Source organism: Micropterus dolomieu, linkage group LG17, assembly GCF_021292245.1.
Source record: "Micropterus dolomieu isolate WLL.071019.BEF.003 ecotype Adirondacks linkage group LG17, ASM2129224v1, whole genome shotgun sequence".
NCBI classification, from domain to species: domain Eukaryota; kingdom Metazoa; phylum Chordata; class Actinopteri; order Centrarchiformes; family Centrarchidae; genus Micropterus; species Micropterus dolomieu.
In genome coordinates this window covers 33276043-33299636 of record NC_060166.1, presented here as the reverse complement: position 1 = coordinate 33299636, position 23594 = coordinate 33276043, and the positions used below count along the sequence as shown (strand labels likewise).

The 23594-nt window shown below is 39.9% G+C and overlaps 3 protein-coding genes across 4 annotated transcripts in view; 1 reads left to right on the top strand and 2 right to left on the bottom strand.

Annotated features, from left to right (window-relative positions):
• gipr (gastric inhibitory polypeptide receptor) overlaps nucleotides 1–4507 on the top strand; it is a 15905-nt gene extending 11398 nt beyond the window's left edge. For both annotated transcript variants that reach the window (XM_046072757.1, XM_046072756.1), the window contains exons 12-15: nucleotides 1868–2006; nucleotides 2141–2182; nucleotides 2976–3068; nucleotides 3655–4507. In XM_046072757.1, coding sequence (XP_045928713.1) covers nucleotides 1868–2006; nucleotides 2141–2182; nucleotides 2976–3068; nucleotides 3655–3918 — 538 coding nt within the window. In that variant the 3' untranslated portion in view covers nucleotides 3919–4507. The remainder of the gene's footprint in view (nucleotides 1–1867; nucleotides 2007–2140; nucleotides 2183–2975; nucleotides 3069–3654) is intronic.
• A 952-nt stretch (nucleotides 4508–5459) lies between these two features.
• Nucleotides 5460–9217, bottom strand: LOC123985921 (THAP domain-containing protein 5-like). Its single transcript, XM_046073914.1, has 5 exons — nucleotides 9033–9217; nucleotides 7857–8040; nucleotides 6470–7263; nucleotides 6048–6234; nucleotides 5460–5901 (listed from the first exon to the last, which is right to left on the bottom strand). The coding sequence occupies exons 1-5, from the start codon at nucleotides 9104–9106 to the stop codon at nucleotides 5782–5784; spliced, it is 1359 nt and encodes a 452-aa protein (XP_045929870.1). The 5' UTR covers nucleotides 9107–9217; the 3' UTR covers nucleotides 5460–5781.
• A 219-nt stretch (nucleotides 9218–9436) lies between these two features.
• On the bottom strand, nucleotides 9437–16700 carry ppp5c (protein phosphatase 5, catalytic subunit). Its single transcript, XM_046074750.1, has 13 exons — nucleotides 16572–16700; nucleotides 14352–14593; nucleotides 13503–13650; nucleotides 13201–13322; nucleotides 13050–13115; nucleotides 12725–12823; nucleotides 12471–12576; nucleotides 12102–12244; nucleotides 11572–11659; nucleotides 11424–11464; nucleotides 11111–11289; nucleotides 10937–11018; nucleotides 9437–10596 (listed from the first exon to the last, which is right to left on the bottom strand). The coding sequence occupies exons 1-13, from the start codon at nucleotides 16666–16668 to the stop codon at nucleotides 10534–10536; spliced, it is 1476 nt and encodes a 491-aa protein (XP_045930706.1). The 5' UTR covers nucleotides 16669–16700; the 3' UTR covers nucleotides 9437–10533.
• Between the last annotated feature and the right edge of the window lie 6894 nt (nucleotides 16701–23594).

Sequence of the window (23594 nt, the reverse complement as noted above, 5' to 3'; positions counted from 1 at the left end):
GTGCAGATAGCACACGTACATAACCTGCAGCACTCTTTGTTTCATTCAAAATATTCAACCATGTGTACACACACACACACACACACACACACACACACACGTAAATGTAATGAAGTAGGACATTTTCTGACTTTCAGTTCACTTTCAGACTCAGTGATTAAAATTCATGGGTGACTCATAGTAGCTTGCAGCCTGGACCGTTCATACAGAGTGATGACTGGGTAGGGAAAGTAGAGTGAACAAAGTCACCATAATAAGCTGTAGTGTAATGCACTAAATAAAACTGATCTGAATACATGTTGTGAACTGTCATAATCACCTAATTTGCATGATGAAGCATGATCATTAAGATTGTAAATGTCCCTGTTTTGTTTTTTTTTCTCTTTAGGTGAACTCATTCATCTTTATCCGGATCATCCATATTCTTGTTTCAAAACTGAAAGCTCATCAAATGAGATACACTGACTACAAATTCAGGTAAGACTGAAAACTCAACAGAAGGAAACAAAATAATAAAAAAAAATTCCCCCTATAAACACATCTCTCTAGTGGGCAAGACAGAAATTAGGCTAATGGCTTTCAGGTCAAGTTAATAACATGGTGAACACTGTGGGTGGGACACACCAGCAGTGTGGGAAACCTCCTTACTTGAGCATTAGAAGATCAGAGCAGAATTAGCATTAATGGAGGAGCACAGAGCCCATGTCAGCATTTTGATATCTTGACAGGACCTTGTAATATTTGACTGAAAGTTGCACAGAAGCAAAGTGTATGCTTAAACAGCTTTCAGATGACCTGTGTGGGGTTATGAAGTTCAGTATTTTTACTCCAAAGCCAAAAAGTATGAAGAATTTTCCTGTGGATTTTTTTTGTGTCAGTAGGACTGAGGCAGACTCTGAAACAGCACCATCTGTTATTTTAATTATTTCAGAGTTTGTATGGCATTTAGTCACTGTGAAACTCTGGGATATATTACTTCACTCTACTTCACTGTCCCTTCGGGGATGTTCTCCTCAGCCATTTAAAAATATGTAAAATATATGCAATAAACTATAAAGCCAGCAACCATAAAAACACACAAAAATATGTTACAACAATTAAATGAATAATAAAATGTGCAAGGAAATCTAATTAAAGTACAGCATTTTTTTTTAAATATATATATATATATAACATCAGGCCAATATACCAACCTATTGCAACATGTTCACAGATCAACTCTGAATGAACAGTATTTTTCTTATATTGGAATTCATATTAAAGGCACATGATATCACATTCATTCATATTTATTTTATTCTATTATCGATGTTAATGCTCAGACTGTTCAACTAAGCTGCCGGAACAAGGGGCCGCAGTGAATCTGAAAAGGTGTAAGTTTAATTTTTAATCATACTTTTTGAAGAATATTTTTCAATTAGATTCACTTTGTGTGTGTGCGTGTGTACCTCAATGTCTTTGACAGTGAGTATAAAACCCAGGAGACCTAAAGGCTTTTAGAAACTCAGACAGGAGGAGAAGCAATAGAGGCCTCTTAGATTTCCCCTGACATAAACTTGACCAGCAACACACAAAAACTGATGGCTATCTTGCACAAATGGACTAATTTATAAAAAGAATTTCCATCAAGCAGAGCTACTTTCTTATCTCCTATTATGCTTTTCTGGAGGATGGTAACTTACTTACTTTTCTAGATGGTCAGAGCTTGTGGGCATTTGGGTTTGTGTATGGGGACCTACTGTCTTTTAACTGGGAAACATGTGTTCAACAAACAAAGCAATGCCATCTACCCTGCTGGAGTGTCTTTCAGCAAAACAATGTAGAGATGCCAGATCTAAAGACACACTCCATTACTCTTTCTCTCCAGACTGGCCAAATCCACCCTGACCCTGATCCCGTTGCTGGGGATCCATGAAGTGGTCTTTGCAATGTTGACAGAGGATCACACGGATGGCATCCTCCGCAACATCAACCTCTTTTTCCAGCTCTTCCTCAACTCTTTCCAGGTACAGTCATGACTTTGCACATCCATCCTGGCAAAAAATATCTGCATTCAGATTACTTCTAAATAAAAGCAGCAGCATTATCAAGGTATTTGTATGTACAGTTCAACATTAAAAGTAATTTACCCTCTTCACAGGGTTTACTTGTAGCCATCCTCTACTGTTTTGTCAACAAGGAGGTAAGTGGTGTGTCTTTGTGTGTGTGTGTCTGTGTGTCTGTGTGTCTGTGTTTGTGTGTGTGGACAGTGATTCTCCCAATGCTATATGGCATTGGAGGTATTAGGCATTAAAGTTCTGTGTATTATCATCTACTGTATAAGTAACTGTAAGGACTGAAACCATGTGCCAGTTAACAGTTTATTTTCTAATATGAAATAATGTTTTTTTGGTCCATAAAACTACCCCTTTAAAAAGTGAAATGTCCATGTGATCTAATTGTAGTGGAGACATTACACATAGCAGCTGTAGTAAATCCAAGCTGAAACCTCCATATAGTAATATAATGATGATGATGTTGATGAAATAATGATCTCTCTCTATAAATATATATTACATAAGATATATATATTTAAATATATATATAATTATATCACAATTTGTCTAACCTCCCTGTTTCACCACAGCAATGTTTTGTGACATCGTCTGCGCCTTCATATCTGTATGTGTTTCAGTTTAGAGCTATTGCTCTTTTTGTGAAACAGAAAAGACCTCATTCTTGGTAATTTAACTGAGATCTTGCGTAGAAACAAATCAACAAGATAAGGTTGAAGAATTCCTCTTAAGATCTCACTGATAAATTAGTCGTACAAAAGTGACACAGCTACAATAGGAGGGATACTCTTCGTTTACATTTTATGGTTATTAGTAGAGAACAGTGTCTTGCCCAAGGCCTTTTTCCCTTGAAATAGGTCTTCTTTACTCGTTATTATAACACTACTGCTACTCTCACTGTAACACACCCTTTGCTTGCAGGTGCAGGCAGAGATAAAGAAGAAATGGCAGAGGTGGCAGCTGGGGATGACCGACCTTGATGACCTCAGAAACACTGGCAGCAACATACCACAGGTGGGAGCCAATGCTGCAGCCTGTCAAAATGTTGTAAATGCATAAATTATTATTTTTAAAAATGTGTTTTTTTCTTGCTTTGATTCTATGTACAGGCTTTAAAGCTCTAAATCACATGGTGCAAGTAATTTAGGAATATATCTCTCTCACTATTAATGTTAATGGGGTTGTTTAAAATCTGTCATCATTTGATAATGATACCTGCTGTTACACTACACTCGCACACACAATATGTCGCCAACATATTCTCATGAGTCACAAACACATATTTTGATTATTTGGCAATTTGTAAATCACAAAAAAGTAACAAGTAAAGGTAATGAGACTTTTGTATATAAATGTAGCAGCAAATTCCACAGATACTAAAGGAGGTGATGAAAAGTTCAGCAACTTTTAAAAGGTATACAAAGTCAAACAAACACATCTGAGTCATTTCTTTAGAGAATGTGAATGTGAATGAGAAATTATTGTAATTTTGATAAATAGATCTAAATAGTACAATAAATCAGTTGACAAGGTTACTTGTGTTTCCTGCACATGATCTGCTTTGACAAAAAAACAACGTTTTGTATAAATTGTCGCGCAGGTTGGTGCCAGCATGCCACCATCTAGCCAGTGCCACCATCAGTCTCCCTGTCTGCCGCCTGCTCATAGCCAAGAGGACAGCCACTTCTCCGTCTCGCCCAACTCCTCTACCTCGCCTCACCCTCAGCTCCCCTTTCCTCGCCCTTACACCCACCAGGACCAGCTGGGAGCCAGACAGCTGAAGACCTACTGCTATATCTCTGCTCATAGACAGGATGGAGGAGAAGGAGGAAATGAGGAGAAGTGTTGTGAAAGCTACTGCTGAAGCAAAATAAGGAAATATCAGTGATTAGTGCGGTCAAGCCAATTAGTCTCACTAACCAAATGACTGCGAGGATTTATGAGGTCACAATTGTAGAATTAATCAGAAAACATTTCATTTAAATCTAAAGACACTCTTGGACTGTTGTACGTGTATTTCATTGACCCTGTTGAAATGTCTTAAAGCAACAGCATTTCCTGGTGTAGCTGACACTGATCTCTGACCACTCTTTCAAAGGGAAAATTTAAGACAATTTCCATTTGTGGATCCTTTGAACTCAAGGGCTCATGTCCTTCAGTGTAAATCAACAACTGACAGGACTCATCCTCTCTGATTTTATTCCCACTGAGGAAGCAACATGAGTTTCTACCGCTGAAATTGTTTTGTGTTGAAAGATGGAAATGGGCCAAAACAATGTTTAATTGAACAATTTTACTGTAAAGTGGATATCATCAGTATTAAGCCAAATCTCCAGTCACTCATCTAAGGTACCATTGTTTCAAAAGTCATATCAACCCTAAAAAATATTCATCTCATTACACTCCCCACAGTACACTATAGCATGTTATAGGATAATTTCCTGTTGTTTGGTTGTTTCTTAGCTCAAGTTGTTCACCTATTAAAATTACATTGTTTCTTAACTATTGTCGTACAAATTAGTGTAATCATGTAAAATTAATACTTCAAAGTTTGTCCTCATCAAACACAAATAAAAACTGCTAAACAGCATTCCAGAGATGACACTTATACTTTCCTGAAAAGTCAAACTTTACTTGAGCTGTTTCCTCTTGTTGGTCCACCTCCTGACTTTTTTCAAACATCCTAAAGATGCTTGTGCTAAACGCCTCTTTTTTCCACTGGTAATGGGGGAGGTGCCATGTAACAGTTCAGGAGGTCTTTTGTTTATCTGTTTTTATGTGTGTAAAATCTTATTTCAATTTCCTGGAATCCAAAGGAAACAACTGCCTCTGCTGCCATCTAGTGGAAAGATGGTGAGGGCAACCACCATATTAAATGAAGCCAAGGAGCGAGCACCAAGTCATCTGGATAATCTTGTAGAGTAAAATCGGGAACCATCATAAATCTTGAACATTGAAGTAACAACTTGTTCTAGGTGGGGCTGTTTCCTCATACATTTTAAGTTAATCAGACTGTCCAATTAAAAATATACTTCTTCTACTGTACAACTTAAATTGTTTTCTTCCACATTTCAATTAGTTATGGGGCAAAAACTGGAGAAAGCCTATCGTACCAACTCGCTGTCTCCATGAGCTGATCTGACAGTTGTGCTCCAATCAGCTCCTCTCTGTCACGGTTGAGTCGAATCACTATGTTCAACACAGGAGTTCAAACTTCCAAGAACCAAACCTGGTTATATATGTCACTAAAGGGTGTGACTACTGTGTTGACAAATTCCCTTTGTTCCTGAAGAACAAACGGTCAGTCACTGACAAACTCTATATGACAGTACTTTACTGGTTATATAAGCTTTTGTTCATTCAACAGCTGGAATGTACAGTAACTACAGAAATGAAGCACAAACCTAAATTGAAGTTATTTTTTAATTTGATATGAACATTATCAACAACAGAAATATTTCAAAGAAAGTCAAAGAAAAAGTGATTGGAGGAATGAAAGGAGGGTGTAACCTTAAAAAAAAAAAAACAAAAAACACATTCAACATTGTCCCATATTACTCATCCATATTTGTGCAAGGCTCACAGCCACATTTCATACACAGATCTAATTTTGTTAAAGAAAACCTTGAAACAAACACACAATTAGGTAGCATTTTGTTTTCAACAGTATTAGCCATGTCACTTTTTGGCACAGTGGGCAGCTGACAGACACACATTCAGTAGGGCCTCACAGCTTTTCATCGGTATTGTTCACTGGAGTATAAAAGTACGCAGCATCATCCTCTTCATAGATTATGGCCACAGTCTCACCAGCATCTGACACTGCTGCACTGGTCTGTATGTAAGCCTGGGAGGGAGGGAGGGGGGGGAAGAGAGAGAGAAGGTTCCAAAAAATTAATGCACTGTTTAACATTTTCACAAACAAACGGTATTTACACATTTTATCTTTTTAATAAATCCACTAATTTTGTGTGAATATGTAAAGCTCTTCACCCTCTCAAGCAGCTGTAGTCGCTCTTCATTCAGCAGGTTGCTCTGTCTCAGCTGGCTGACCGTGTTCTCCAGTCCCGTAAGTTTCTCCAGGTGTCGGCGGTGTCGCTGCTGCAGCACTTTCACCTTCTTCTGCAGCTCAGCCACAATCGCCTCCAGCTGCTCCTTACTCAAACTGTTCTTATGGTAACTTCATGTAAAAAAAAAATGGAAAGAGATTATAAAAGCTGTAATTCAGAAAAGAAAAGCATGACTACACTAAATGGTCTTTAGTAATTGAAATGGTCTAATGCTCATTTTAATTATTGGCTGTTTGCTTCATCTTCTGGCATCTAAGACACTTCAACTCTAAACCCTGTGGCCTTGCTGAAAAAATAAATCTTTGGAAAATACAGACATGTCCTTGAAATTGAGTCAGTGCTCACCAGTGCTCCTCCAGCTGGTGATCCTGCTGTTCTATGCCGTCCTCCTCTGACTGGCTGTCGTCTCCCTCCTCTGTATCCAGTCTTTCCAAAGTGAGGACCAGGGACGTGGGGGAAGGTGAAATGTGTTTGGACACGATAGGCAGAGTAGATGAGATGGGCTTGGAGCTCAGAGCAGATGACAGCACTGTATCCGGGGAGAAGGTAAACTGGGTAGGGGTTTCACTGGGGAAAACGTTTGGTATCGTCTCAAAGTAGGCGATGACTTGAGTTTCATGGCTTTCCTGGACATCTGAGAACTGCTCTGTGGTGCAAGTCACATCTTCAACAGCGTGACAGGCCACTGCTTCATCTGTACGGCAAAGTGTGGCGTCATTCATGGCCAGCCCGTGGCCGTGAGATAAAATGGCAGCAGTGATTCCATTCACAAGCTCATCTTGCCCTTCACCAGCAGGGCACTCAGACATCACCACCACCTCTGTGTTCTCGCCACTGTTACTTAGATCATCTACTGTCTGGAATAAAGTTAGAGGGAAATTCGTCTCCATTTTAAATCTTGACGCCAGCGGGTTCCGGTCTGTCTGGAGAGAACAGTCGGATCCTACAACATCACTCGACTCCACCAGGCTGGTTTCTCCCTGCTGCGATGGGTCGACAGTGATCTCATACAGGTGTACCGTATGCATCTCTGCAGCGTCAGCAGCCACCGCGCTGTCATGTGACACCGTTATGCTTTGATTGCTCTTAACTCGAAGCCGTTTTGGCTTCTTCTCAATGTGATCTGTGGCTTTCCGTTTCTAAAAAGAAGCAGGAGTGTGTGTTTAAAAGCAACATGACAATGTTTAAAGTTTAACTAAGAGCAAGTGGAGTGTTGCAAACATAATATTTACTGACTTCAGGAATCTCATCATAATTCGCCAAAGAACGGTATGTCTGTGTCTACTGCAAACACTCAATTCAGTCAATACATGTGCAAAGTAAAATATATATTTAATATATTTGTTGTATTACATTACATAACACAACAATCTTAACACATTGCTGTCTGCTCTGGTGTATGAGCTGCACAAATAACCGACTGGGAAAAAAGGGGAAATTCACATATAAAAACAACAGTACTTTAACTTCCATCTTGTATAAAGCTGAAAATACTGTTGCTCAGGACCAACTCCTACACATGATTTTGTCTTGCAAAGAAATTATTTCTAAATTAAACTAACTTGTTAGGACAAATCCATTCAAATGTACACATGTTCAAGAACAAACACAGTTTCATGAAACAAAACTGTTATTCATGTGCAGCAACTTCTTCAAGAATATAATTACTTGTCAATATTGAGCAGCCCTAAAATTTCAGAACAAGACTGTGGTAGGTTTCTTTTAGTTTTACCTCTGCCTCCTGGAAGACATTGGGCACAGCATCGCTCTCAAGGTAACGGATCCCCCATCGCACCTTGAAGCACGAAGGTGCAAAATGTTCGTGGCAAATATATTGGTGGCGAGAGGGAGTCCAGTTCTCACGTCCCATGTTCCTCAGCCACTGCTGCAGCCGGACCGGGTCCTGTAGAGGGAACCTAGAATACGATGAAAACTACAGATGTGAGACTACTGGTCACACATTGTCAAATAAACTTTATAAAACTGCCTCTCTAAGCTGGAAATCCGAGCATAAGAGCTGATGTTGCTATCAGGTAACTGACTGACTCTGTGGACTCATCACATTTTAGTTTGTGCCACTACACTCTGTAAAGCGTAATGCAACCCATGTTTCTAATATTTTGTGTGCGGTGGACAGAATTTTAGAAACAGCTTTAGAAAAAATGCATCAAAGCAAAAATGGTAGTAGTGACTGCAAAGCTTGGCTACTGCATCACTTTATATTAAGAAAAAGAAAATTAATTAAAACATTAATTATTTTTTAATTTTACTTTTCTCTTCGTAAACAAAGTTTTCCTTATCTGAATCGGGGATCTATTGATTGAGGGTGCAGTACAGACTGAATTAATTTTAAGCCCCTTGAGGCAAAATTTGATTTGTGATATTAGGCTATACACATAAAAACTGACTTGACTTTAGACAGGTTTCTAATCTTGTTGTCACTATGAGTACTGTTTAATATAGCACGTCCAGTTGTAAGAATTAAGGATAAAATTTCAAGAAACATTCTGACATATTGCCCTAGCAGATCCTGTCTAGGGATCAACTCCAGGATTACCGATGACAGGACACAAGTTAAAATTTACTTTAAGGTGACGTTGCATGTCAAGAACACTCAGTCACCAGACAAATCACGATTCACTCAGGACTCAGACTGTCTCAAAGGTCAAATAAAGAAGACGCGAACTCAGTAGGTCAACAAAAAAAAAAAAACCGGCGAAAAATGCTATTTAATGAGCAGCGTTTAATTTAAATCAGCAAAAACGCTGTAAAAAAAAAAAATCGACGTGGCGGAGGACTGACTCATCCAGCACAAACAAGTAGCTTAAGATGACGCTTCTAACACAGCACAACCTGAGCAGCGACGTTGTCCCAGTAGCTAAAACACACTTTAATATAAGCAGCTTACTTGTAGAAGCTTTTCCTGTCGCTGCCGCTCCCGGAGTCATTCTTACAGTTTGGGGCCGAACAATATTTTGGCATCTCAGGTCGATGGTGTTGTTGCGGCTGTTATCTTCGTGTCCAACTAGGTTCACAACAAGGTGAAACTCGTGCTGTGTTGTCAACTCGTGGCGCATAGTTGACGAGTAACGATCAGCTGTTGAGACCCGTGACGTCACATAAATGCGACTGCCGCCCGTCTTTCTTATTCAAGCTACAGTAAATTGTGTAATAAATTATTTTTAATATTTTTAAAAAAAAATAAAGTCATAGGTAGTAACTGTAAATACCCGCTCACAAACAACACAACGAACAAAACAAATGTAGACAATCTTAATTTGCATAAATAAAGATACCGACGTGCTTCTAAAATCACTGGACTGGATTTTTTTTATTCAATAATTTTCTCCAAACATTACACGGAATCTTTAAATGATACAGTATATATATATACATACACACCAGTGTATTTCTTTATCTAAAAAGTTGAGAGCCATTAAACAATGCAGCTGTGCGTTTTCAAGACAGGATTTCATTTTGGACGTTCATGTACTGAAGAAATCCACATATGGGGGTAATAAGTCACCAGTAATTGAACATGTATTGGAGACTATAGTGCCATCAGGGTTTGCTTTACACCAAAGCTAGGTGGGAAAGTAGACTGTGCGGGAGCTGTCGGGTGAGTGGCACAATGACAGTCAAGGATGAAAACATGGGGAGGAGCAGTATCTGCCTCAACAGGAAGCAGTGCAGCAGTGCAAAATCAACATTACCGGCTACATGACTGAACCAACTAAATACACCACTAATGGCAAACAGCACCTTTAAGAGTGTACCCAGAGACAATCTATTTATTTTTGGGGATCATCCATGTAATCATATTTTGTATTCCTGTAAGATAAAAAAAATAACAAACGTGACATACTGTAGGTTTGAGAAACACTGATGGACATGCTGCTCTTATATCAGTTAACAATGCCCTAAGCTGTGTACACAGGCCAACAGTACAATGCTAGGTTTCAGAGTCACAAGATGCGCCTTGTAAAAACTGAACAATCATTTTCATTACAGATCTTTGGTACATATCAGCTATTTGATCCCATCTGCCGAGTATATCAAATATTTAAAAACCAAGCAGCTCCAAGGAGACTCATCTGAAATTCTCAGAATTGGTTTCTTACCCAGTGATGGACACACGAGTGGGTAAACGGACAATGAAAATTTTCCAGTTTTAATCGATAACATGAAAGAATGTACCAAGTTCTTGAGTGAAGTGGTGTAAGTGATCTCTTCCCACCTGAACTACACCACGTTTTCTGCGTACAACTAGCGGAAGTTTGCCGGGGAACAAGATCCCTTAGGCTAAGCATGAACAAGAGCATGTCCGAGCACTGGACGGAGTGAAGTGGCTGGGATGGTTCAGGTCAGATGGGAGGTCGTCAGTGTCACAGACAGATTAGCTTGGATCTCTACATCATCCCCAACTGCATTAACGTGTTGGCATACGCCATGGGTTTGACATTCGGATGAGGCTGTAAAGCAGAATGAGGAAGACAAACATTAGCTTTTTTTTTTTTTTTTTTTAAAAGCTTTTCTCGCTGAGCTTTCAAATTAATCACTAAAAATGTCTCTTTCAAAGTTATCTTTCTCAACAAGTAATCAAACCCATGTGTTTTAGTGGGTATCCCAGTTGTTTCTGATAACATTTTACTTAATGTTTAACCGCCTCTGTAATGTTATGCATCATTACAATATAAGTTTCACTTTAAAATAGCTTTAAACTCCCCGAGTGATTTGAACAGAACCCGTTTACACCTGTCCATGACAATTACTGTAAAATTAATACCACAATTTAGAGTACAAGATACTGACCACAGCAGTGAACTGGTGAAATTCTGGCTTGAGGTCTGATCCCCTGAGGTGGATATAAGCTCCTTTGTTTCCCATCTGATCACTGGGGGAAGGCAGAATACAACACACAACAGTTAAAGTGAACAGCCTTAGTAACAGCTGATTCAACACAAGTTAGCCAGCACGATTACATACCAGTAGTTGGGTGCTGAGAACACGGTGATGCACTTCCCTGAGTGAGTGACCTCGTAGCCCTCAGCTTTGACCTCATGACTACGCACAATGAAGTCCAGCTTATTCTGTTCCAGGAAGCGCTCCGTCACATCTGGCCCGAACTGACAACTCACTCCTCGCTTGCTGACTGACCGGCCATTCTGCATAAGACAGCGAAAGACAGAGAAGTGGACAAATTGATTCTTAAACTAAAATAGAAGCAGACTCAATGTAGCTCCACTGGACACACTGAACAAAAAAAAACAGATGAGATATTGGGTGGGTGGGAACTGACCTGAGGCTGCGGATCTGACCAGAGAAGATCGCACATGGGACCTGTGAATAAGCGGAGGAAGGTTTTGAAATGCACCCGTTTTCTTTTCTAGGGATGATTTTTCTAGAGCCAGTTTTATACCGGTGGTACTTTCGGAGTCTGAACCTACCGGAGTCTGGAGGCTGTCTGTTCCTGTGAATCTTTCTGAGGTCATCCAATGTAACACCATCTTCACTGAACAGTCCACCATGCATAACCTGAGATGGAAAACTGTATTAGGACTGTGTGCACATTACAAAATATCAAACCACTGCATCATCATGGGGTTGGAAAAATCATTAATAACAGAAGCAACAAGATTCTGGTAAATAATGGTTTGTCCCACATAAATATAAACCCCCACACGCAGTCTTTAGTAACCATCACTGCTTTTAAAGACAATTAAATAATTCATGAGGAGTTGCATTGCCTGGCAAAGGTCTCTTGAAAGAACATGCATTTTAAAACACACTGATGGTAGGTAGGTTAATCTGCTTTCCTCTTCCCTAAACTGCATCTCCCCAGGATAAACAGGTATGTGAAGAGAATTTTTGTCAGTCGACACTACACCACTGCTTTGGTATGAAACCAAGACTGGACCTGGTGAACATCAGCTGCATGGCCCTGTGACTCCTTTCAGCTGACGATGCCACTGCTTACCAACACTTTGCTGTTGATACACTGTGCAAGAGGCAGCCACTGGAAGACCTCGCTGAACAGCTGGAACATTTGGGCTGTGTACTTGGCTTTGACCTCCCCTTCAAATCCATACATCTGGTTCATGTTGTCTGTCTCATGGTTACCTGCAGATAAAATCATGGTTCAACAATGCTGCTTATACAACTTTACACATTAACATAATGTCTGTAACAGTAGAAAACAAATAAAATGCAAACACAAAAAAGGCTACATTAATTAATTTAGGGGTTGTGCTTTGAGGATTATGACACAGATGTAGTAAGTGTGACATATTTAGCAAACATCTCCAGATCCTACACATACATCAACAGACAATGTGAGTGCTCTCACCCCTTAGCAAGTGGAAGTTGTCAGGGTAGAGCAGCTTGAAGCCGAAGAGGGTAAGAATGACCTCAAGAGAGAAAGAGCCACGATCCACAAAGTCACCATTGAACAGCTGAATTCTGTGGTTAAGCATTGTGACGCACAAAGATTTTAAGCTTTTGCCTGTTGTTGTCAATTCTGACAAATGGTACAAACAAGGAGACTCCACTGAGCACAAGTTTAAAAGCGAATAGGTGGCTGGCTGCAAAAAGAAAGGATACATAAGGGTTGGTCTCCGACGGTAGACCATTCAACTTGAAGATGTTGAGGAGATCGTAGTACTGCCCATGGGTGTCACCACAAATAGTTATTTTTTCTGTCTGTGGCAAGGAGAAACATAATGCCTTAAATACAGGTCACACAAAAGAGGACAATTATACAAATAAAACAAAATATAACATCTTGGGCTTGCAGGATCACAGGAATATGCTTTATTCCCTCTCATGGTGTGACTCTAACCCCTGTAGACCTATTAAGGGCTGATCATAGAGTTAGTAATCAAAGAATATAATTCTGCTGTTGCACTCATTGTACACTAGTCCTCACCTCTTTTAATGTGATTTCAACAAGACTTGGTAGTTTCGATAGAACATCTTTAACTTGCACCAAAATCTGAAAGGAGTACAAAAAGGTTTCATTAACAGGTACAGGTAAGTTTCCTTAAGTCAGTGTATTTCTAATGAACAAACATGTTTACCTGATAAACACACTTTCTGTGCAGTTTCTTCTGGTCTTTGAACCAATCCATCATCTCCTTCATGAACGTCAATGTGACCTTCCCATCTTCAAGTTTGGGGCCTACATAGTCATCCTCAATCACTGCAATACGAGATCATCTTAACTTCAAGAAGTACACTAAAGAATCAAATGGTTCACACAATGTTCACGCCAGGGTATTATTACTTCCTGTTTTATATGCAACTGCACAAATTTAATTAAAGCACATTATTGGAACTGATTTTTTTAATAATTATTTTTCCAACAACACAGGAAACTTACTCATGCTCTCAATGTCCAGAGAGTCAACAACAGATTTTTTTATCTCGTCGCTGGCAATGGCTCTCTCAAAGGCCTTCTGTTTTACAATCTTGTTACATTCCTGATACTTCATCCTTGCATCCTTGTCATTTGGTCGAACCTTCACTACCTATCATCAGAACAGGGAAATTATATGAATTCACCACACACAGGTTAATCATCAACTGACATTAAGGTAGACAGAGGGAAATTAATTCAGTGTAGCTACAGAGAACAGGATGGAAACAGTAATAAAAGTATATTACACTTTTATTTCTTAATTATACAAACAGTATATTCTGGATGGAAAATATTGTGTTCTATCTTGTACTATAAATGGAGTCAGTGTTATGACTATACATTTCAGAGATCTATAAATATGTATAAATCTAGCTCTAACCTCTGAAAACGTCATAAGGATTAACTCGTTTTCGGTTGTCATGGTGCTTAGTCTGTTTGTGCAACGAATTGCATTGACTATGGCAGAGCTTTAGAGGTCTTTGTTGCCACAGCCCTGGTATATTTATACTGCTTATGAGAACAGCACGAACAACAATAGACTCCAAATTAGATGTGGTATGAGTGCCTTCACACTGGATCTAATTGGCATCATGACTGGATTAAAGGATGATCCCTATTCCAGGCTGTTAAGGCAACATTAAGAGTCTAACTCGTGGCGACAGATCAACAGATGGAACGTGAGAGCTCTTCCTTTGAGAGATCAGGGGGAAAACATTTAGTTATACTGTACATAGTCTCTTATATGTTCTAGGTTCAGACTACACTGAAGGTGAAAAGTGTACTAACAGTCAAACATGATATATTTCTTACCGTTTCGTAGTCCTTAAGCGCAGCCTTAAACTTGCCCAGTGCCATGTTGGAGGTGGCACGGCGGTAATATCCCTTGATGTAATTTTTGTCTATCTCCAGGGCCTTCGTCGCATCAGCCAGGGCATAGCCATAGCACTCTGTGCGTAGGTATGCCAGGCTTCGGTTGCTGTAGTAGATGGCATTGGATGGATTGAGGTCCAAGGCCTCTGTGTAGTACTTGATTGCATTTTCATAGTCTTTCTCTGAAAAACAAAAGTCACATCTTCACTACAGAACACTGAGTTTGTGTACAGGTTTGTTATTACTGTTCTACTGCCAAAAACAGTTAGTGCACTCAATCAATAGATATTTAATCCCTGATAATTTTCTCAATCAATTATTCGTTAAAGTCATGTTTCAATAAATACACCAGATATTTTATGATAACCACTTCTCAATTTAATCCATTTTATTCATAATTGTAATCTGGATTTGATTGGGGTTTTGTCAGTAAGACACAATTAACTACTTTAAGACATCGTTTTAAGCGCTGGTAACTTGTATTTGGCATTTAATGTTTCAAATTTTGTGTACAAAATATTTAATTTTATTAATCCAAACTTAAGTTATACATTAAAAGCCAATAATGAAGACAGTCTTTTCTTGCTGCTCTATATAAAATATCAAATACATCAGCACATGATGATTCTGCATTTCAGAAGTTATTAGGCACTGTGAAAAACTTCCTTTAATTCTATAACTGTGTAAAATATAGAAGGCAGCCACTGCAAACCCAGTGTTTTTTCACTCTGCCCAACAGCCATACAGGCTTTTCTGTGTGACCTGCTGTGTGTAATGCAAAAACACGCAATGACACAAATGCAGAGTGACCAAAATCACTGCTATGACACATGCAATTGTTATTCCCACTTAGACTGGAAGACAACTCTGTGGCAAGATTTATTTAAAATTACAGCATTTTATACTGCCTACAAAACAGTCCATCAGTACATTCATCCAGCAAATACTGAAATGCACTTCTCTCAGTCAGTGTTTGAAATTAATTAGCAATGCTTGTTTCTATTTTTGTCACAATAACTTGTAAATCAGTTACACATAAAAACACTGTTCAAAAACAGATCACATGCTGTCTTTACCAGAAGCCAACAAACTGTATAGTGTTTCACAATTTGTGTAATATTTACCAATAAGCGAGCAACGCCTAATTGCCACACTTGGCTTGTTTGACATGATAATCTCTCCAACATGATGATGAAGAAATGAGCTCTACATTGGGATAGATGATGTCACATTAAAACTCCAACTGCGCATTGATTGTGAGTAATGAGTAAATATCTACACTCCTGTTATTTCATGCAGTAAGTTACACCTCAGACAAAAGACAACCTTGCACATCCTACAACATCACTCTGACTCATCACGGGCCTCTAGAGAAACTTCAACCTTACATTGAGCACGTTAAATACTCTAGAGCGTAACATTTATTATAGGCTTAATTGCATTTTGAAATGTAAGTTCATGAACACGCAACCAAACAGTGTGGAACAAAAGCAGAGAACTTGACTTTCGTTTTTGATGCTCCTGAAGTTATAAAACCGCTTCCTTCTGAAATTAACGACAATCTAGTACGAAGTGTACCTATTTAACATCATTTCAAATGTAACCGTGTTGGAGGAGGAGGGAGGGGGTCAGGAAATTGCTAAAAAACAAAACAAAACTACACTTGACATTTTGGGTCGTACCGAGATCCTGCTGCTCACACGCGCCCGCGGCTAACAGAACATTCTAGGAGTTACCGGAACCTTCAACAAAAAAAAACCCACAATAACATAGCGAGACTGAATAAACACGCATGAGTGAACAAACCGGACGGCCATGTGTTTTCAAACTCGGATAAAGGACAAAATCTGCGGAAGTTAGAGGTGCACTTCAGGTGACACGCGTGGCGGCACGGGTTAACTTCGACGCTGTTGCTGCCGACAGCGGCTGCTAGCTAGCGTTAGCAGGACCAGCTAGCTGCTGTTCAGAGCTAATCCAATGAATGGGGTTCACGGTCTGCACGCTCTCTCGGCAATGTTAGCTTAGCTTCACATTAGCCTCCGGCTCCGGTTGGAGCGTGTTGCAGCGCCATTATGCCACTACTGTTATTAGTAGTCACACACTCGTCTGCTATAAAGTGCTGATAAAAAAGCCACCGACTTGACAGATCTGTGAAATTACCTTTGAAGTAATTATTCGCCTTCTCCTTCAGTAGCTCTGCATCATTACCTCCCTCCGCCATCTTCTTCTCACTGCCGTATTCCAGCACGTGCGCCATTGACTGGACAGTCGCAAAGGTCGCAAAAATCTTTTTTTCCTTTTTTGCTAGAATTGTTCACAGTAATTTTTGAAGGTAACTTTAAAGCAGGTTAAGGAATTGTCCTTTAAAATGTTGCATCGTTATTACTATTACGGAATGGAGGATGATGAATGAATAATAAGTGGTAACCAGTTAACAGGTGGCCGATTAGAGGCGAATTACTGGGTTATTGCACAGGAATTGTTCCTGACACTGTGGGTCTGAAATCAGCTGTTTAATCATTTTCAGCTCTGATTTGTGGTCTTTTTTTTTGTCAGCCTTATGCTTCATTGTCTACTCTTGTGTGTTTAATATGTTTATCACTTTGTTCGTCAATAAAGACTTTAAAAAGTGCCTCTTAGTGTGGCAGGCCTCCCCAGGGGGGCTCCAAACTGTTTCAGGGGAGGCTCAGTGAATGGAAGTGAAAAAATATTCCATTTGTTTATCAAAAGGAGAACACATAAATTCTTTATGCAAGAGATGTATAATAGAGAGATATATCAGTTTTAAACTAGAGTTTTAAACTAATAAATTGGCTACCTTAGGACAGACCTTTTTAATGTACTTATTTGATGTAGTATAAAGGCTATGTTGTCTCAGTTGTTGAGTGTCTGTGGGATCAAATAACAGAATGATGATCCATAGGCATCCAGAAGTTGAGCAAAGTTAAGCAAATAAACCAGTGGGGTCTTTTTCCGAAGCTTTGTCTGAGGGGAGGCCCCACTCTCAAACTCTGCTTTAAAGGATACACATCTCACTGCTGAAGTAAGGTCACGTCTAATTGTATGAGAAACCAAAAGAAAACTGTAATTGTAGTTTATTATTTTAGTGGTTAAGTGTTAAAATGTTTATTAGCTACTTAACAATTAGACTACACCATATTCCAAATAAGTGAATGAAAACAAAGACACTTTAATACAGAGACAAGAAAAGCAACTGTAAGGCAGCAGAGTCTTTCTCAATTAATAAGCCTAATGCACTTCAGGTAAGATGTTGCCTCCCTCCTGTGTTGAAGTTTGTGTCTGGGGAGGGTTTTCCATATGGATTAGATACTATAGGTATCATTTATGATGGGAACATGTCCCCACCAGTTTTTGAAATGGCTGACTTTGTCTCCATCACTTTTTGAAAGCATTTGTTAAAAATGTTCTGAAAAATAGCTTGCAACAAGAAATGTTAAATAACAAATGAAAATGCTCTGAGAAATGTTTATTTGTACACTAAGAAAACACACAATGCAATTTAAATATAGAAGAAACAAATGTACGTTGTCCAAAAAAGTAACTTTAACTAATAAAAACAAGCTACTGATTACTGCATTATATTCCGTTATATTTTTATATTTTGAAATGTAACCTGCCACCTGAATTAAAGACATTTACACCATAAATTGGTGCAGAAATCCTTTTTTAGAAGGCAGTAAATGCTCAAAACTTAACTCCTAACTCATATTTTTCAGCAGTGAATATTTAAAATAGTGTTAAAATATTTCTTGTCTTGTTCTCATAACCCAAGTGTATCGTCACACCCCTAATCTGAGCGCTTATGTCCTCATCACTTTTCAACACAAAGTGACGCCCTTGGAGGATACGTTTTGTGTTTCCCTGTCCCATATTGAATTTATTTTGTGTCCCTTTAGTTTAAATAAACGCAAAGCCTGTGTGCGTGGTTAAGTATGAGGCTGAGACAATGACATTTAAATGATAGAGGTAGAAAATATCAAGTAGGAATAATATTTCCATTTGAGTTGAATATTTAAGTTAATCACCCCGCGACCCGATCCCGGATAAGCAGATGAAGATGGATGGATGGATGGATTTAAATTAATCAACCAGTAGGGGTCATCATAGACCTTCAGTGAAATACCCATGATATAAGTAAGCAGAATAACAGGTTTGTAGGCAACTATACGCTACTAATAGAGAAAACTATGTTCATGTGAGGTTAACCAGAAAAATGTTCAGAGGGTGAGTAATGTGTTACAACTGAATCATTAGTTAAAAATAGGTAGCCTAAATGAATGATGTGGGAGTCAAATTTCCCTGGCTTGTCTGGAATTATGACTTTAATTTTGAGAGATAGCCTGTCCGCAAGCCTCAACCTAGTAGACTGAATGGCAATAATAATTAATCAAAATGTTGGCTCTTGTAACACACAAGTACAGCCTCAGTGAGAACTACATTTGGTTTTCTGTCAGATGCCTCAAGGCTTGAGGATGTTGCATCTGAAGGCAGCAATGTTGGCCTCTGGCAACCACAGATGTGGCAACGAGGGGACAAATATGCCATAGGTGCACATCTCCACAACTTTGCTCACTCACACATGGCATCTGACGCACCCCAGTCTCAAATAACTGCTTTGCAAAAACATCACGCAAACCTTAAGCAGAAACACACCTTTCCTTTGCCAAGAAAGTCCACACTGTCTGTTGTCAAAAAGTTCTGTGGGTCAGTGGAGTCAGGAAAGGGTGATCTGTCGTGTACCAGAAAGGAAAAGTCAAGCATTCAAGATGTAGGTTTGTGGTTTGGTGTGTTTGGGTTTGAGATGGTTAGGGTTAGAAGTTCAACAGAATAAGAGACGTTCAAGAGAAGCATGTGACACAGAGGATACAGCCCAGTCCAGTCTGCTGCCCTGACTCACAAGCGACATCCCGCAGTGAAGAGTAAGAGGCCAAACAGTTGGGTGACTCACCATGACCCCACTGAACACTTGCTCACCCCAGAGTGTGAGTTCACTTTCTCTTAGCAAGACCATCTATGAGTTGTCTTTCTCTCTGAGCCATAACGTGTCTAGGTCTGTGATGGTTTTACTAGTAGCGCTTGAGGGATGGAAAAAAATAAAAAACCATGACGAAAAACCATTGACTGAGAGCGGGCTGACGTTACAACCTCAGCCCCACAAGAAAGTAAACGCAGACAGTGAGTGGGAGAGACAGTGTGGGAGGGAGAGAGGTAGAGAAAATCTGGCTTGCTGGAGGAGGGAAATTGCTGTTCTCTTGGGTGCACGATGCATGAGCGTGGGCTTTGGAGGGGTCCTGAGAAAGTTAAAACAAACACGAATGGAGGAGAGCAGAGATATACGAGCAACCAGAGAAAGAGACAGATGAAGGTCAGGGGGAATGTGAGTGACATTGCAGGGTCGTGAGCCAATGAATGTTGAGGCCACGGAGTGAATGGAGTATATGTTACATTGGCCTGGTCCAGACCTTCTTATTATTTATTATATTGTAGCAGGTGAGTGTTTTGAACAACCCCCTTCTACCGTTATGTCAGACTTGCCTTGTAGAAGCCAAAATAGCAGCGGTCTTGTTTCCCCTCCTCTGCTCCACTCTGTCCAAATAATTCACTAATGAGAGCAAGACTTCAGGGGGGTCTGTGGGGGGTCGCACTTATTTGAACCACATGTTTTTCTAGAGGGCAGGGCAAAGGACTTCAAGCAAAATTATAGATAAATTTCGGGGGGGAAAACTCATCCCCTTGAGCTACACCCTTCCTCCTTTTTCTTATTACCCTCTATCTTGCTTGTGCTTGCTGGTTTTTCTGTAAGCTGACGTTTTTCTGGTGATAGCCTCTTTGAGTCTTCTACAAATCTCAGGGATTGCTCACATTATACAGCAGCATTACAACGTCTCTCCCCCATGTCCCAGTGGAACCTCCTGTTGATCAGTGTAGCCGCCAGCCAGCGTGCAGATCAACATCCTGAAATGACACACCGCATGTTCACTAAAGTTATTTGCGCTACGGGGGAGTGAGGAGTTGGAAATTTCATGTAAATGGAAAAGAAACACGATGCATACCTGCCTAAAAAGTCTGCAGCTGGCTTTACCTTTCCATATTAAAACTGTTTTCTTGTGTGTTTCTTGGACTTGTACCCAGGCTTGTTAGGGGTGGGGACTGGAGGAGGATATAGAAAGCAATTTTGTTTATATTTTGTTGAGTGTCTGTTTACATTTCTTCTAGAGCTGTTTTAAATATGAAGTTAGGTTGTTACCTTCAGTGCCTGCAATAAAAAATCAGAGGCAGTGTATGTCCTGGTGAGCAGATATTATTTTGTTTGAATCTAAATCCAGATTAACAAAATGTATTTTTTTGCTTTGTTTGTTTCAAAAAAACATTTTCTAGTTTTTGATTTTAAATGCACATTTTAGACAGCTAGTTATTCAGTATAGTTAAAAGGTAGTGACTGATGCTCTATGCTGAACATAAACCTATCTGAGTATAAGAAATGACAACCCTTTAGTTGTTTTCTATGCTTGATTCTAATGACAAGTTTTACTATTATTTATCCATAGTTTGAGAAAACAATGACAGAGGGCTTTGACTTGTTTCTGCTGACATTTTATTTCAATTTCTTTCTGCTGTAAGAACAGGAGAAAGTGATGCTTCTTTTCACAAAGAAAAAACTTGTTTGTTTGTTCCCTTCGTGAAAACAAATCATACTAGTACATTTCAGTTGACTCACTCATCCTTCATCATTCACATTCCTTTCAGCACTGTAACTTTGATAACAAACTTGCTGATAGAACAGGTGTCACGTAGCTCATATTTAGGCAGTGGCTACTAACCACTGAAACCATGGCTCCATACCTGAGTGTTAAGCCCAGACACAAGCTAAATGGAATAATGTCATAATGGGAGGTTGTTTTTTTTATGCCCCCACCCCCCATCAGGTCCGGATTTTCGAATCCATATATTCATCCAGATTCTCCCTACACACACCCCTGTCCCATTCGCCATCATTCTGTCATATATAAATGCTTTCTGTGTATCCTCCTTTCTGTCTCTTTTTCTCATTTGAGCAGCATAAGTGTTTGATGTGTGCTGGGCACGAGAACAAGGGATCGGATACACACCCCAAACAGGAAATGAGAAATTCAAGCAAATAGACCCATGTCTATACCCATGTCCCTCAGAGAGAAAGACAGATACTTGCAGGGAGGAATGTAGATAGACAGACCGAGGCAGACGATGGAGGATGTGAAATAGACACACTGAATCAGGAGGTTGTAAATGTTCAAGGTGAAAAGGCTGTTACATACTGTATGTGAGCATGAGGAAAGAGAGAAGAGGAACACCCAAGCATGATATTTATAGACAGTGACCACCCCAGATGCAGCTCCACATCGCCCTATGACATCAACCATCCTACTGAACCAACTAAGGGTGACAAAATCTTCCAGTAAACTGTAAACATGATCTTACCCTTTCACCTTTTTTTTTAATCAACAACACCTTTTCAGTGCTCATTTCGGGCTATGGAGAAGCTCACTTGGAGTCAGACAGTGCAGTATTTGTTTGCTCATTTCACCTGGATGTAACACCAGCTTTGTGACAGGCTCTGGATCACACCCACATCTCACAGTTGTACTAATGTGCCAGAACCCTCTAGCAGTTGAGCTCATAAAATAAGAAAGAGACCTAGGATTATCTATCAAAGCGACAGTGGCACTCAAGCAGAGCAGTTGTGAAATCTGCTGCAGCTCTTTCATCTGGCAGTGCGGTTGTTGTTTTCACGCTAGTTAACGGTAGCAACGACATGTTGTGGCAGCTAGTTTATTTTACATCGCAGGCTCTGCTCCTACTGTTTATGAGCAATGAACGATCGAGCAAGGCACACATGGTCAAGCTTTCCCACAGAAAGGAACCCACATCATAAGTGACTCAGGATGTCTGGGTGCACTCTGACCATTGGATGACTATGAGACTTAAAAGGGAAGGAAGACTTCCACAGGGCTTTGCAAACAAGGTTGAAGGAGAGACGGATTGTTGAGAAAACCACCTCAGCCTCTCCTAACTGGGCTGATTTGTCTCAAGTGGCATAAATAGCTAAGATCTGATGTGGTGAGACAGCAATAACAAACAAGCAAAGCAACAGACAGACAACAGTGTCACAAGTGTTCAAGACAAACTGTAAATATCTGTCAGAACAACATTACTTTCCCAACCACTGCATAATAGTGGACACATATAGTACAAACTTGAACACAGATGCCTTTTAACTAATGATAAACTAATGACTAAAACCTTGCCATGTCAATACCAGCTGTGAAACACAAATACAGACTCAGAAAGCCTGCGCAGTGTCTGAAAATATCCATTCACACATAGGCAGGCCATTCAGGATGTTGTGGGGGAGAGTTTCCTCTTCCTGTTTCTCTTACTGTTGGACTTTCCTGTCAGTTAGCATTAACTACTGACAGACTTTTGGGTGCCTTCCAGACTCATCCCTGAGCCTTTTTTATCTCTAGGGAGTATGATTCCTTACTGTAAAGTATTAGTTCACATCCTGTACACTTGGGTGGCCAGGCAGTCAATTCTAGGTACTCTCTGGAGCAGACAGCCTCTTTGCACCTATTTGCAGTGCAGAGACCAGCGGGTATATATTAAAAGAAAGTGAGGACCACACTCAGCGGCGCACTCGCATGTGTTCATCAGGTGAAGTGAACCAAAAATCAACCACAGATTCTATCTTCCAAACTCTCAATGGACCTCCGTGGAATGCAGTAGACTTTGTGATCTCCCTCTTAATCATCACTGTGGTCAAAAAGCTGATGACACCAAATTAATTTGTCAGGGAGTACTCAGATGAAGGCATGCTCTCTGTGGAGCTCTCAGGGTTCCAGTGTATTGACCGTTTATGATTCAGCAGTGCCAGAGGGCCGGACTGTGATACTGATGCTAAGATAGACTGGTTCGAATTAGTGCCCACTTTTGAAGTCTGGGTTCCGTTATACCAGTCCACTCCTGGGGTTTTTTGTCAGTATGTTGTGCACATGTGTTTATATGTAGGCTGCTACACTGTAGATGTGTGTATGTGTGTGTGTCTTTGCCAGGGGTGTTGTCAAGTTTAATTTCTTTGTTTTGTACTTTAAATTGGAGGCGGCAAGGGGGAGGTGTCAGAGAGGA

Excerpts from the sequence above, each read along its gene's own strand:
- LOC123985921 (XM_046073914.1), bottom strand. The coding sequence starts at position 9,106 with ATGCCAAAATATTGTTCGGCCCCAAACTGTAAGAATGACTCCGGGAGC. Across the intron at positions 8,041-9,032 it reads GACAGGAAAAGCTTCTACAA|GTTCCCTCTACAGGACCCGG; the intron begins GTAAGCTGCTTA and ends ATCGTATTCTAG. Across the intron at positions 5,902-6,047 it reads GACTACAGCTGCTTGAGAGG|GCTTACATACAGACCAGTGC; the intron begins GTGAAGAGCTTT and ends CCTCCCTCCCAG.
- ppp5c (XM_046074750.1), bottom strand. The coding sequence starts at position 16,668 with ATGGCGCACGTGCTGGAATACGGCAGTGAGAAGAAGATGGCGGAGGGA. Across the intron at positions 12,824-13,049 it reads TTGAAATCACATTAAAAGAG|ACAGAAAAAATAACTATTTG; the intron begins GTGAGGACTAGT and ends TCCTTGCCACAG. Across the intron at positions 11,019-11,110 it reads TTCTCAGCACCCAACTACTG|TGATCAGATGGGAAACAAAG; the intron begins GTATGTAATCGT and ends GCCTTCCCCCAG.